Source organism: Solea solea, chromosome 1 (genome assembly GCF_958295425.1).
Source record: "Solea solea chromosome 1, fSolSol10.1, whole genome shotgun sequence".
Classification (NCBI taxonomy): Eukaryota; Metazoa; Chordata; class Actinopteri; order Pleuronectiformes; family Soleidae; genus Solea; species Solea solea.
In genome coordinates, this window is record NC_081134.1 from 8,040,847 (window position 1) to 8,054,766 (window position 13,920).

At 42.3% G+C, this 13,920-nt stretch overlaps 1 protein-coding gene across 3 annotated transcripts in view; it reads right to left on the reverse strand.

The window, feature by feature from the left end:
* The window catches only part of LOC131460537 (uncharacterized), a 40,263-nt gene that overhangs the window by 6,073 nt on the left and 20,270 nt on the right, over positions 1-13,920 (reverse strand). For all 3 annotated transcript variants that reach the window (XM_058631152.1, XM_058631144.1, XM_058631136.1), the window contains 25 exons: positions 13,220-13,588; positions 12,548-12,904; positions 12,103-12,438; positions 11,888-12,019; positions 11,648-11,800; positions 11,065-11,181; positions 10,805-10,978; positions 10,502-10,706; positions 9,695-9,849; positions 9,495-9,607; positions 8,793-8,874; positions 8,478-8,615; positions 8,136-8,298; positions 7,900-8,015; positions 7,356-7,502; positions 6,174-6,287; positions 5,965-6,081; positions 5,720-5,878; positions 5,402-5,563; positions 4,810-4,972; positions 4,551-4,738; positions 4,338-4,430; positions 4,032-4,236; positions 3,499-3,686; positions 283-380 (listed from right to left, as the gene is read on the reverse strand). In XM_058631152.1, the coding sequence (XP_058487135.1) occupies positions 283-380; positions 3,499-3,686; positions 4,032-4,236; positions 4,338-4,430; positions 4,551-4,738; positions 4,810-4,972; positions 5,402-5,563; positions 5,720-5,878; positions 5,965-6,081; positions 6,174-6,287; positions 7,356-7,502; positions 7,900-8,015; positions 8,136-8,298; positions 8,478-8,615; positions 8,793-8,874; positions 9,495-9,607; positions 9,695-9,849; positions 10,502-10,706; positions 10,805-10,978; positions 11,065-11,181; positions 11,648-11,800; positions 11,888-12,019; positions 12,103-12,438; positions 12,548-12,904; positions 13,220-13,588 (4,244 nt within the window). The remainder of the gene's footprint in view (positions 1-282; positions 381-3,498; positions 3,687-4,031; positions 4,237-4,337; positions 4,431-4,550; positions 4,739-4,809; positions 4,973-5,401; positions 5,564-5,719; positions 5,879-5,964; positions 6,082-6,173; positions 6,288-7,355; positions 7,503-7,899; positions 8,016-8,135; positions 8,299-8,477; positions 8,616-8,792; positions 8,875-9,494; positions 9,608-9,694; positions 9,850-10,501; positions 10,707-10,804; positions 10,979-11,064; positions 11,182-11,647; positions 11,801-11,887; positions 12,020-12,102; positions 12,439-12,547; positions 12,905-13,219; positions 13,589-13,920) is intronic.

Sequence of the window (13,920 nt, forward strand, 5' to 3'; positions counted from 1 at the left end):
TATATATATACACATACATGTAAAATGTTTCCCTGCTGCACAGACCAAGATATCTATTGCAGTCATTTAATTACCCCTTCTCCATTCCTATTCTTATGTCACATTAGTAAATTATTACACTTCATTTATGTGTCAGTCAATTGTCCGTTTACTGTCCTTGTCACGTCTTATTTTACTGTTTTAAATGTAATCACACAGACAGTCAAATCCCTTGTATGTGCACTCATACTTGGCCAATAAAGCTGATTGTGATTTATATAGGTCTTGGAAAACAAACCCTACCTGGGGGAGAATTTGTAGACAGAGGCCAATCGTTTCCTGATTCCAGACAGAGCTGTGGCCAACCTGGTCTCCGTCCAGTGGTAGGTATGCTGTCCTGCCTGATTCAAACAAAACCTCATTGAGAACAGATTTGTGAGAATGCTGACATGAATATTAGTATCCTGGATTTTATTCTAGCAGTGGATTCTAATAAGCTTGTAAACTAATATAGGTGCCGTTTAGCCCCTGGGACACAGAGGGGACATGTTCTGATCACTCGATATAGATAATTTAGTCACCACTGCAGTTGTTAAACAAAAGCTCTAAAAACAGCTTGCAGCAGGAAATGTTTATATAATTTATTCATTATCTCGTGCTAATCCTTTGAGGATTCACACCATTTCACACCCACAGTCAATTTAGTATCTCTATTTAACCTAAGCACAATCTGCATCAGAGCTCCTGAGTCAATGATGAGTATATATAGATTAATGGCTTGACAAAGTTTCTTCTTGTTCATTTGTTTCTATCATCTGACAGCTTGTTTCTATCATCTTTTTTTTTTTTTTTATGTTAAGAGGGAAGCTACATCTTCAGCTTGTCTCTGCCTCAGAAGATAAAGCGGACCTCCGCTTGATAAAGAGGTCATTATCAGTTCAGTGTTTCACTAGCACAGACTTTGTTCAACATTTGTTTTTGCTCTTACACTAATGTGTCTTCTTTGCAAAACTAAATGCATTAAACATGTTTCCAAGTGTTTACCCTCTCCCCCGCTGTGACATGCTCAGGCCCTACTCCACTATCACCACCTTTCCCAGAAGGAGATCAAGGAACTTTTTGAACTTCACATCAAGGCCATTAGCTGGATACGCTGTGTCAGATGAAGCCATTGATTCCAAGGTAGAAACTACTTTGACATGAGGAGAGGTGACATGGACAAATGTGGCTGGAACCATGTGTGGACTTCACAACAGACTTTGAAATACTCAATTCAATTAGCATGAATGGGACGTGTGATCATGTCGCTACAGTGACGCACACAGTGGACATCAACAGTACATTTCTGAGCCTGTGAACACACGTGCCTGTGCCTGCACAACAACACTGCATTCTATTAACGTGTGCATTCTGCATTTGTTTTACAAAGGTCGATCAGTTACTGTAATTATGCTCTCCATCTACTCATCAGCACCAAGAATGTCTTCTGGAAGTAGCAGTTAGCCACCAGGGGGCGACTCCTCTGGCTGCACAAAGAACTGTGTTTGAATGGAAGACCATGGGAAAATGAGCTTGACTTCTCATGGCAATGTCTCTCTGACCGAGTAGAAAATGACTATTAATGGTCTCAGTCGCTAGTTTAAGGTCTTTTTTCAATAGACAATGTCACAATTTCACAATGTCAAATATGTAAATGATGTTTCTATTTATAGAAGAATAAGTGTGATTGAGAGCTAGTATCATACAATGCATGGTTGCAATACAAGTTCATTTTGCAACTGGAGGACTACGTCAATTTCATAGTACAACAGTGTTACAGACAACACAGCTTCAGTCAAGTTACTGTCGTGAATATCACAGACATCATACAGATGTATCTAGATGCGGCAAGTTTCCTATCACATATCTATCACACTCATTTGCACGCACAGGTGCAAGGAGCAATTTGGGGTGAACTCTTTTGGCCATATAGCCTCGCGGAGTCATGCAGTCCAAAATACCTTGGGCTCGCAATAGACCATAACCTCAGATTTGACAGACATACGACAGACATTCAAAAACAAAGCAACCCGCAAACTAAAAGGACTCATCTCTACTGTTCCACATGCTCCCCCCCCCCCCCCCCCCCCCCCCCCCGATCCCAACATCCCAGAACACCTCAGAGCCATCACACGCATCACAGACACAATATCACAAGACACCACCCTCCCACTCCTCACACGCTTCTTCACGATCCTTCCTTCTGAATACAGATACAGAACACTGAGATGCAACAAGGCAGCTTTAAATAACAGCCTGATCCCATCTGCTATAGCAGTTTCAAACAAAAAACAAATGGCATGTGATGTTCTAAATGTTGTATTGTGCTCTAAATGTGGCATACGTGTACAGAAAAGTCATTTCCCCCTGAGACGATAAACTAACACTGATCCACAGTCACTGGGCTATAGTACTATAGTAATGAATGTGTATCATTTACCAAGGCGAGCGAAAAGTGATCACAATTAGCAAGAGAAACAAAGGTGTTCATGATGAGGGACAAAATGCATCTGAAAGAGTGCTGAGAAACTTCAAGGAGACATTTGCTGGTTTAGCAATTGGCTCGTGTTGAGCTTAAAACACATGTGTCCATAAGACTCCTGTGGATACTCCATTCATGGATGTAATGTTTGTGTTTTTGCAGGTAATAACGCAGTCATTTGGTGTTATGTAATGCATCTCCCTGAGGAGGGCAATATAGAAACATTATAGAAGATCAAACGGTGCCTGGATGTCCTGTAGATGACTCGCTGAACCGAGCGCTAAGTGCGGGAGCATCTGTTTGCTATTGGCATGATTTGAGACTAGGCTGGAACTGCATGTGATGTGGACGACTTCAAACAGGGCGCACTTACAGGAGTTTCTCCTGTAATGATCAATTTTCTAAGCTGAATAAATAAGCACAAGAGTGGCCCAAACACGTAGATCGTTACTGAGCTGGGAAATAAGACACCCACTTTCACGAGAGACCAGATTCTGCAGGCTGCGGCGGAGATGTAGCGCTTCACGCTATAGCAACCTAAAGTTCTGAACTTTCAACACTTTGGCAAAGACTGATATTTTTTAGAAGTGTGAGTAAAGCAATGAAAAAAAAAGCGTTCTAATCTGACTTTGTCACCCCATGGGTAAATGTGCTACCATCTTTCCAAATATGAATGATTTAAAAAAAAAAAAATAGGGGGCATGTCCACTGGAGGAGTCACACACACACACAGGATCCAGACTTTCTGTTTTACCATCTTACATAAGCATCAGCAAGCATTCATCCTGCTGTTAAGATGTCACTGAGATATATACGCACAAAAGTTAGTTTTGATAGATATGTTTTGTTTTTACCATGTTTTGCCAAAGTTTAATGGGAAAATACTAAAAAAATTCCCATTGATGTGAGGAAGTTGCTAACAGAAGGACGAAAACTCAGACTGATGGAAACATAATCTCCTTGACAGTGATAGGAAAACTACTGTGAATGTTTCTTACTGCATCCAGGGCAACACCAAAGGTGGTGACGCCGGCCTGGACAAGTGGGCTCAGGTGAGGTTTTCCCAATAGACCATGTAAGACCTCCACCAGCCGGTCAGTCCACAGCAGCACAGTCTCCCTCCACACTGTGTCCAGTCGATGGCCATTCACATCGTGGTACACAGCTGCCAGAGTGGCCAGTGGTCCTGACGCCGAGGCACGAAACAAGGACATACATCAGAATGAACTGGACATGAGAGCAACAGCAACCTGTTTACGTCATTAATGTTACAGGACACAAAACAGTGAGCAGGTCAGAGGTCAGAGTGTCCTTTCATTCTGGGATCATGTAAGAAAATGAAAAGTAACTAATGACAAAATGAAAAAGATTTTCATGCAGCAGAAAATAAAGGAAAAGAGAATTAGTTTATGATTCAGGGTTGATTGAAAATTGGAAAGGCATGGAAATAAATGGTCCAAATATATCATGAATACATCGCAGCTTCTGTGTCGGTTGACCTTATGTCCTTGTACTGTCTCTCTGTACTCACTTCTCAGTTCCTGTTGTCCGAGCAGCGAGGCGTCCTGCAGCAGACTCAGAAAGCGAGGCAAGCTTTCAGTCAGCGTGCGCCTGAGGCGGCTGTTCTGCCACAGAGCCAACAAACCTCTGTCTCTATGACCGAGCAGAGCCTCAGCTCGCTGGGAAACATGGAGGGACACAGCGCTCAGCTCCTGGAGCAACTTGCTGTCTCTGGACTGAGATGAGAACCAGTGATCACACATACACATTAAAAGCCATCATACAACTTTATTGCCTATGTTGAGATAAGTATTGTCCTCATTTTGTTTACGTTTACCTGCCGCCTGAATTCAGTGAGGAGATGCTGTAATGTCTTGATTCTTTCTAACACTTTCTTCCACATTCGAGAGCTCAGATACTGAATCCGTGCCTGTTTTGAAAACAACAACAAACACGGAATAAAATGTCTCTCATCAAATGTTATGCTCTATCGAAGCTGAGATGATGTTCTTCTTTATACTGGTGTTTTACGTGGTGGTTATACCGGTACCTCAGCTGAACTTAGACTCTCCAAACAGCCACTGGCTCTCAGCATCAGCCTCTGATCGAGAGTTCCCACAGACACACGGCCCAGACTCACAGATTTACTGCCGCTGTCTCTTTTCTCGACATCAACCATCAAACTGTGATTTGTCCCTACACATGCCATCAGCGTGAGGTCCTCAAAAAGGCCTGGACCTAGATATGAGATGAGTTTGTTAGGATCATAAAGTTTAGTTGACATTTTTTGATGAATGTACTGCATTTACCATTCATATAACCAGCTGTGGTGTGAAGACATCGTCCCTCTATTGTCCCATTCAGCCATATCTTCTCTGTGCGGTCTAGTCTGGCCTGCAGCTGGAGACCAGAACTCCGAGGCCAGGACAGGGCACTGGCCCCCACTTCCACACTCCAGTTACCGATCCTAGACTGTGATGTACATACAAACATTTGTATTTCAACTCACTGATAAACAAAGGAAAGACACTGCCACACTGTTTGTTAAACCAAACTTTCATCATTTGTTTTCAGCCAAGGATCATCTACATTGTCGTATTGTGAAAGACAAGCCAATATACACTAACAGGTCACTTTATTAGGTACACCTGTTCAGCTACTTGTTAATGCAAATATCCACTCAAAGTGGTCAGTGAGTGTATATAATGTAATTCCATTGCACTTAATACAAAATCTAAATAAGATGATAGCTGCTACATATATATATATATATATATATATATATATATAAAGAAGCAGCAAAAATGAGAAACGTAACAGGATTGATTTAACCCTGTGAAAGTAACATTACAGGGACATGTTTGTGTTGTTTTTGCTCCAGATGGTTTTTCAATTGTTTACCTCAGAGAAAAGAGTCATGTTGGTGACCTGAGAGGAGGAGGAGTTGACGAAGGCAAGGGTGAGGCTACATTGGTCGGGGTGTCCTGTCACAGAGATACGGGACTGTGTGTATAACAGCTCGTCTCCTGAGATCACTCTGTGGGTTCCTGACCATGAAAGAGTCTAAGACACACACACACATACACACACACGCCCACAGACAAACAGAGACACACACATGTTTATTGAAACGGGTTGTTAGGCTTCTCCCAGGATGCCTCTTCATCATGTTACCCGTACATGACAAGACAAGCAGAGACAGAGTGTTTGTGGACTCACGGGCTGTGGGGGGCAGAGGCCCAGGAGCACTGTGTGTTCCACACGGTCCCTGAGGTTGGTTTGGACTTTGGCCAGCAGTGTGTGTGAAGGACAAGGTGCGGGAGACACTTTATCCAACACAACATGAACCTGCAGTGTGTGGATTCCCCGAGGTCCCTTCTACAAATGACAGTGGCACAAACTGAGTTTGTTTGTTTGTTTGTTTGTTTATATTTGGTGTGTGAGCCAAGTGTGGCAAGGAGTACCTGGTACTTCATGCCTTGTTTGACACTCCTGTTGTTCCATCTTAGCTCCGCATTTTGTGAATATGAGTTTCCCTCCAGACCGACTGACACGCAGCCTTTAACAGAAGACGCCGCCATCTACACACACACACACACACACACACATCCATCATAATCTGCAATAAGATGTGTATCAATGTCCATGATGATATTGCAAAGGATTGACTGACCTGTTGTGTTGAGAACATGGCACATGCCTGCCCCCTGCTGGAGTTGGTCTGCCACTGTTTGTTCAGGCTGAGAGAAACATTGACAGGGACGGTGCTGTTCCATGACAGATGTGTCTGCATGCAAAAATAAAAATAAAAACCCATTAGACTTAAGCACACAACTGTCTCACAGAATGAATATGCTCTAAATAATAAAATGCTTCTTTAGTTCCCCCCTCCAGTTTCCTTTGGTTGAATGATTACTTCTGCTGAGGAGGTTATGTTTGTTATGTTTTTGGCATAAGTTTGTCTGTAAGTGACAAGGCTAAAAAAAGAAAAGGAATTTTCTAGGAAAGTCGCTTATAAAATTAAGAATTTCATATTGGGTGGTGATCAGGATATGGATCTATAGTGAGTATTTTTATAAAAACATTTGATATGGAGTATTGCTTGTTAGTTTCTGACTTTGTTTGTTGTTCAAAAGTATAAAATATTTTAATGCACAGTGCACTGTGCATTGAATTTTTTTTTTATCTCCAACAAGCCAGACAAAATGAAAATAAGATGTAAGGAGTATTTGGAAGCAGAATTTTGTCACATTGTGCAAAGATATCCAAATAAAGATGTCCATTCATATTTAATACAATTAAAAATGAACAGAGTGATGCATAGTATACTGTCGTTGCATGGGTATGCACCACTATGAACTCTATTCTAAAGTGATTTGGTTGTCACTGTGTGTTTGTTGCCTCAGTCACTGGTAAGTGTTTGTCTACAAACACGTACTGGCAAAAGTCTTTCTTACTTCTCTTTTTAAATGAAAAGATAGAAGTCATAGTCCATGAATTATTGTTCATCATGTTTGAACTAAATTGGGAAAGAAAGTTTTAGGGCACCTGGTACTTGGTATAATTTGCAGTCTGATCTTCAGCTTCAAAACCTAGTAACCCTGAACAGGTCGCCAATATTCAAGTGTTTTAAATTAGCAAGGTCATTTCAGTATTTCTGACTAGAAATGTAACTTTCCTATCAGGTCTCCTTTTAAAGAAAATCCTTGACCTCATTGAATCAAACCTGGTTAAATGAAAAAAAGAGGAATAACCTGTTATAGATAGTTATAAGTAGGGTCGCATATATTGATCTCATCATATCTTCTCTAATAAGTTAAAATGCATATATACTAACATCTGTGAACATCTGTACCTGGTGGCTGCTGCGCTGTTGACTCTGCGAGCTGCGGGACACTGTGTGAAGGAACAGCTGACTCAGTGTGAGGGAGAACGGCTGTTCCAGCTCAAGTCTGGTCTCATTGATCTTCTCTGACTGACTCCAGGAGCTGAGCGCTCTGACCTTCAGAGGAACAATCATCACACCTCATCACCACAGACAGCAGAAGAGACATCTTCACGTTTGATAAAGATTTTTCTTTTTTTCTTTTTTCGTTATTTAATTCATTATAGCAGCAGTTTCTGGTGGGGTCAGGACTGTCCTCACATATCAGGTGATATGTGATTTTGTATTTTTGTAGTTTAAAGGGGTGATGTAGATTAGATGGAGATGAAAGACAATGTTAAAAGGCTTTTATTGGCTGCCAGCCATTTTCAGCGCAGGACTGCCAAGTGTTTTACAGCCTTTTGAATGATTGTCCACGACTCACAAAACATTGTGTTCTATGACTATGTAAACACAGAAACTACCAAAAGAATTTAAATTTGAATTGCAGTCTATAGATGAGTTAAGGTTTTACCTGCTCCAGTCGCCCATGTCTCATCCAGCCCAGTGACACACTGTCTAGTCTGCCCTGTAAAGAGTGCTCCATTGTCGCCTCCAGGCTGGTCCACCGAGGAATGCATTTGATATGAACTGAGAAAAGATTGAGACCTCAACAATCCATTCACAATGTCGAGCTGTGATTTTATCACCAACATGTATGATGGAAATTGTGGTGTAGCTCTTAGCACGGTTGGTTTGGCAGTGGTTTACCCTTCAGCGTATGGTTTCCCATCTCCAGGGCTGGAGGAGCAGAGTACAGAGCAGACAGGCTAAACTCCTGATTGCCCCACACAGCTCCATGTTGAACTTGGTAGCTCCAGTTCCTGGTTTCATACACTGTCCTCACAGCTACAGACCTGGGGAGTGGCTTTAGCTAAAATAAAAAAAACAAATGATATCAATGAACCATTGATTATGTGGATTTATCTCTCTCTCTCACTCTCTCTCTGTTCAGGTTGTGGAAAGACAAACACACCTGCTGAAGTTTGGTCAAGAATTATAAAGGATTACATAGGCAAAGAGCAGAATTACAGAGAGGTGGATACAATATACCTGTGGGTATGAATGTTTGAGCTCCAGTGCCTGCCTGTATCCACTCTCAATAACTGCCAGTTCACCCAGAGCCCACAGCCTCCTCCTCCCTGACAGCACCTCCAACAAACCCGACACACTGGACTGAGACTGGTTCAGCTGGAGACAGAGAGATGGAGATTTTTACATGATATGCTATGTAATCGTACCATATTACAAAGTATAAAAAAACCATCATCATTATCATCTAACAAGAAGGGAACAGGGTGACGTTAACAGACTCCAAATGACACATAACGCACAGGTTTTGAATGCAGACAAGGATAAAAAAGCAACCTGAGAGCGGACGTTGAGCTGAGAGGGCAGGTACACCATCATCTTTGGGATATTCTGGACAACCTTCACCATCAGGTCCTTGCTAGACAAAAGAGCATCTACCACTTAAAGTGCATGTGTTTGACAGACAGGAAGCATTATTTATTATCATTATTATTATTTTGTACAATACTCATTTTCCCATTTTCTGTGTGTGTATGTGAATGTATCTCTTCGTAAGGAGCTAAAACCATAGGAAGTGAGGACATTTAGGCTGGTCCTCACAACTCTTAAGGGCTTTTTCAGGGTTAAGACCTTGATTTTAGAGTTTGGGTTTGTAGAATTAGGATTACTTTAGGGTTAGGTTTAACGTGATAACCTGAGTGGTTTAATTTGCAAACAACAACGCACGTAGACTTTGAGGACTTAGGAAGAGTTTACTGAACATCTTCTCAGCAGTTATATTCATTACTAGCAGCCACAACAGAGCCCGAACAACCAGATGTCCTCCTGCTGTTTTACAGCCCGAGAAAACAGGATTAAAAAACAACTACGGTTCTGGGGGGAAACCCTCTTAATAAGTAATGACACAATATTCACTCTGTAACACTTAATGTTAGGCATTTAGTCATAATGGTTAAGGTTAGGGAAAGGGGCTAAGGAATGCATTACGTCTGAGTGTCCTCAATAAGGATGTGTTGGTGTGTGTGTGTGTGTGTGTACCTATGAGGCAGATGGTGTCCCTGGATGATGAGTGCAAGCGATGAGCTGCGTTCAGGGTTCACAACCATAGAACACCTGAGCTGTGACTCAGTCAGTCTTCCCCAGGCTTCCAGCTACAGTCACAGAGTTGGTTAGCACACAGAAGCAAAGTTGGTAGAACTTTTTTTTTTTTTTTTTTTTAAACGAGACGCTATCATCACCTGTAGAGCAGGACTGACTTGTCCCTGCACAGTATGTCTGAGTGTAACTCTGGCCTCCTTTGACCCTCCATGTGCACTCCAGCCTCCTACATCACCCACCACTTGCACTCTCCAGTCTCGACAGTGAACGTCTACTGAGACGCTGCGCAGAGGACCTGCAGGTAGTTATTGTGGTACTGTTGTTACAGGTTAAACGTCAAAAAAATAAACAAAAGTCTGTCACACTCAAACAACTGTCACGTGAGTTCATACACTGCTGATTAATCCTACACAACTCTCTTATGTCTCTCAGTATGGTGGTGTCTAGAACTCGTGTCACCCGTGCTGCACACAGGAAGTGGTTTGTTTTAAGTTAAGACAGACGGAGCAATAGCAACACTGTGCTATTAAAGCGAGACAATTCGAAACAGGTTGGATGAGGATTGAAAACGTAAAGAAGTGCTTACATAAAGTTTAAAAATTCAACAGAACTGCTCAAAAAAACCAGATTGTTAAGCAAAACTAGTAATCGAGACCATTTACTCCTCATTTTCCATTAGACTGTTCTTCTTGCACCCAGTGGAGTCACCTCTGGCAGCTATTCAATATATTCTTACTGACAATGGCGTTTATGGTTTATATCAAAGATCACTTATTGGTGGACCCCAGTCCAGACCATTTTATCCAGACCCACGTCTTTGACAATAAATCAGAGATAATACAAATGATACTGTAAAACAATTGTAGGTTGTGGGAACAATTCTGTGTTAAAAAAACAAAACAAGATAAAGCAACACACAGGGAGTTCAGCTGGTAATCCAATCTGACCTTTGAACTGAGCAACCAGTGCAGTGCCCAGACTGAATGGTGCCCTGGTGTGATTCGAAACTAGTGGAGAGTAGGAGAGCTGCAGGGCCAGGCGTCCATCGCCGACACTGACATTAAATCCAGAGGTGAGAAGCTTGTATTGGTCCACAATGAGCTGAGCCCTGGACTGGAACTGGGGAAACGCTCCCTGGATGGAAGAGAAACCCTGGAGAAACAGAAAACACGAGGCAGACAAAATAAGAACAATCGAATGGGTTTAAAAACCGCAGGGAGAAAAGAAGACGACCTCATAACCTCTGCTACCTCTACGGTGAGTGGTAGTCCTCTGTGCTGCAGCCATGAGCAGCTGTGCCAAATGCTTCCACTTATCTCTTTGGTCATGGGGAAACATTTCATCTTCAGCCTGAGTCCTGCCTGCTGGTCCCCAAAGTGAGACTGTACGGTGAAGGCCTTACCCTCAGGAGAACCCAGCTCTACCTGCACACACAGTCGTTGTGATCGTACACCGTTATTAGCTGATATTTCTTGATAACTGACTAGTTGGATCTCTCTGAGCCTCATACCTGAATGCTATTGTTTCCAGGAACTCCCAGTTTCTTCAGGTAGTTCACTGTGTGTCTGAAACGAGTTTGCACGCCGACTGTTTGCTGCGTCTTTGACACCATCATCTCTTGGATTATCTTTAAGACATTCAGAATGAGTGTGGCAGAACATGCAGCAAACGGCGCTCAGTAGTTGCGATCAATTTGAGACAAATATACACAATAAAATGAAAAAAAAAGACAAAACATTGGCTAACTAGTAGAACCTAATACTTACTCGGATGTTTCATAGTGTATTTGCCAAAAGGTTAATGCACAGACAGTAAAGTGAAGGACATTAAAAGGTGACCAAAATGAAAATTTGTGTTGGAAATGAGTGTTGGAAACATTTCTACAACATTTCAACAAAATAGTCTTGTCATTTTGAGATATTTTGATGCAGAAATGTTACATATTATATATTTAACTGACCAGACTTCCTCTTTTTGCCCCTGTTTGATTGTTTTAAATGTTTTAGATGATGATGCGATATTTTATAAATACATCATTATGTATTCAGGACATTTTTGCCAAACTGTTCCACTTTGCATAGAACTGCTCTTACATTTTGATTCCCTGCACTGCTGTTGAACATGTAAAAGAAAGAGCCATTGCTGGAACTCCCACAATTCAGTGTCACTGTGGCATTTGCAGGGAGACCAAGCTTCTTCAATACAGGCACAGTGTGGTTTAGATGCAGCGATGCTTCATTTTTATCCTGCAAAGACAACAACAGCAAAATAAATGTCATCATCTACAATTCCTCCAAACATAAGAGCACAGATATTTCTGTAAAATACAACACCTTTGTTTTCTTAAGAGTTAGTGTAGTCTGTAACTCCACTTCATCTATTGCCACAGAAACCTGAGATTCAGCTAAAGTTGGGGATACGACCAACAGCCCAGAAGCATGAATCCTGTCAGGACTACTCCATGCCTAAAGACAGAAACAGGTGATAGCTTTGGTTTCTTTAGCTGTTAAATGATTCATGAGGAGAAATGATTCAGTCCCGCCAGTACCTGAATCAGTGTGCAGTTGTTGTGATACACCACTGACCCCTGCAGGCCAGAATATGACATCACAGCTCCACTGACACTAACAGCACAGCCGTCCATCTGAAGGACGGCGTCTGTGTGGTATCGTTGTTTTCCAGCCCTGCCGGTCACGCTCAGTCTGCTGTGCTCAGGTAAACCCCTGAGAGCAGGAAGGTTGTGACGGAGCTGACACTCAACACTCAGCTCTGGCCATGGCCTTGCCTTCAGCCTAAGGAAACCCCTTCTGCCCTCCAGATCAGTGTCCAGCACGGTTGTCCAGATGCCCTCCGAGTCCTGCAACAATGACCCGTTCACTTGCGCCTGGGGGAAATAAGAAGACTGCTGTCATTTTGTCAGATTGTAATAGTAAATAAGTACGAGTATGAGCACATGTTCGTCTCATGTTTCAAAACAACATAAAAAGTCCTACCTGTAACAATGGGCACTTTGAGTCCAGAGCCCAGAGCCACTGTGGCCCTCCTTTGGCCTCCGTGACTCGACTGGCTCTAATATGACAAGTCCCAGCTTTGATCAGCACAGTCTGGCCACTCTGCCCGGGGCCTGCAGGAGCCGTGGCCTCGATGGAGATGACGTGTGGCAGACCTCGACTCCTGAGCTCAGGGAAGGAGTGTGTAAGGTTTCCAGAGAGATGCCAAGGCCTGCAGGACTGCGCCAAGTCCAGGGTGAGGTCACGTTGGTCTACATTCACAGAGGAAGTCACCATCAGCTGGCAGGTGGACACAGACAGGAGACCCTGAAGAGCCAGGGACACTGGCAGGACCGTTCCCTATGAAAAACAGTTGATTATTTGCATTTTTTTTCCCACTATGCAGCATCTGCCTTGATACTTGAGTTGAGTTGACATACACAATATTGCAATATTTCATGGCATGATATTGTACTACTTCTTTGAGGCACTGTATGCTAGTGTTCCAACAGGCTGGATTCTGTATTTCTAAGTGTTTTTTTAACATAGTTAAATCCCAGTGATTCTGACGGTGACTGACGTGGAACTGTCGCAGTCAAACATAACAATATTTACACCTTAAACACATTATGTTTAAAACCGTATCTTAAGAAAAATAAAAAAATATTTTCTTACCTGTAGAGCAGGACAGACGTGTGTCACATTAACAAGATAAAGAGACTCGTGCTTGTCACTTTCTTTGGTCTCTTTGGCTAATTTACTCCTGAAATAACAGCGTCCCAGTTCAAGGGCAACATCCACACCAGGCAAATGTGCAGATGAAGCATTCAGAGACAGAGATCCAAAAGAGGGAAATCCCAGAGTCTGCAATGCTTTTATAGAATGCTGGACAGACGCTTTTAGACTTAGACCAGTGAGACAAGTTAGGTGCAGAATAAGACTTCCTTTCTGTTCATCCTCAACCTGGAGAATGGTACTGAGATTTGTGGAGCAGCCAGAGTGGACAATGGACACGTTGGCCGAGGTTTGTCTGGACACAAGCGACTAGGGGGGAAAAAGAACAAAAACAAAGAAAGATTTAGAATTAGAATTATTTTTCCTTCATTAAAAACTAATATTATCCCATCCAACAGTTTATCCTGCAGGGTTCAATATACCCACATTCTTGTTACATCTGTATAAACTGTAGTATTTATAGTGCAATTTATAGTGTTGGTGTTATTATTGGGACAATTGAAAGACAAGAGTCATCTTCAAGGTGAAGATGTTTCTTTTGCTTTCCCTCTGCTGGGAAACACGTTTCCTGACGCGAATTCCTTGTTTCCTCTCTAACCTTCAGTAAGCCACATCTCTGCTGGACAAATAAAGTCCAGCTG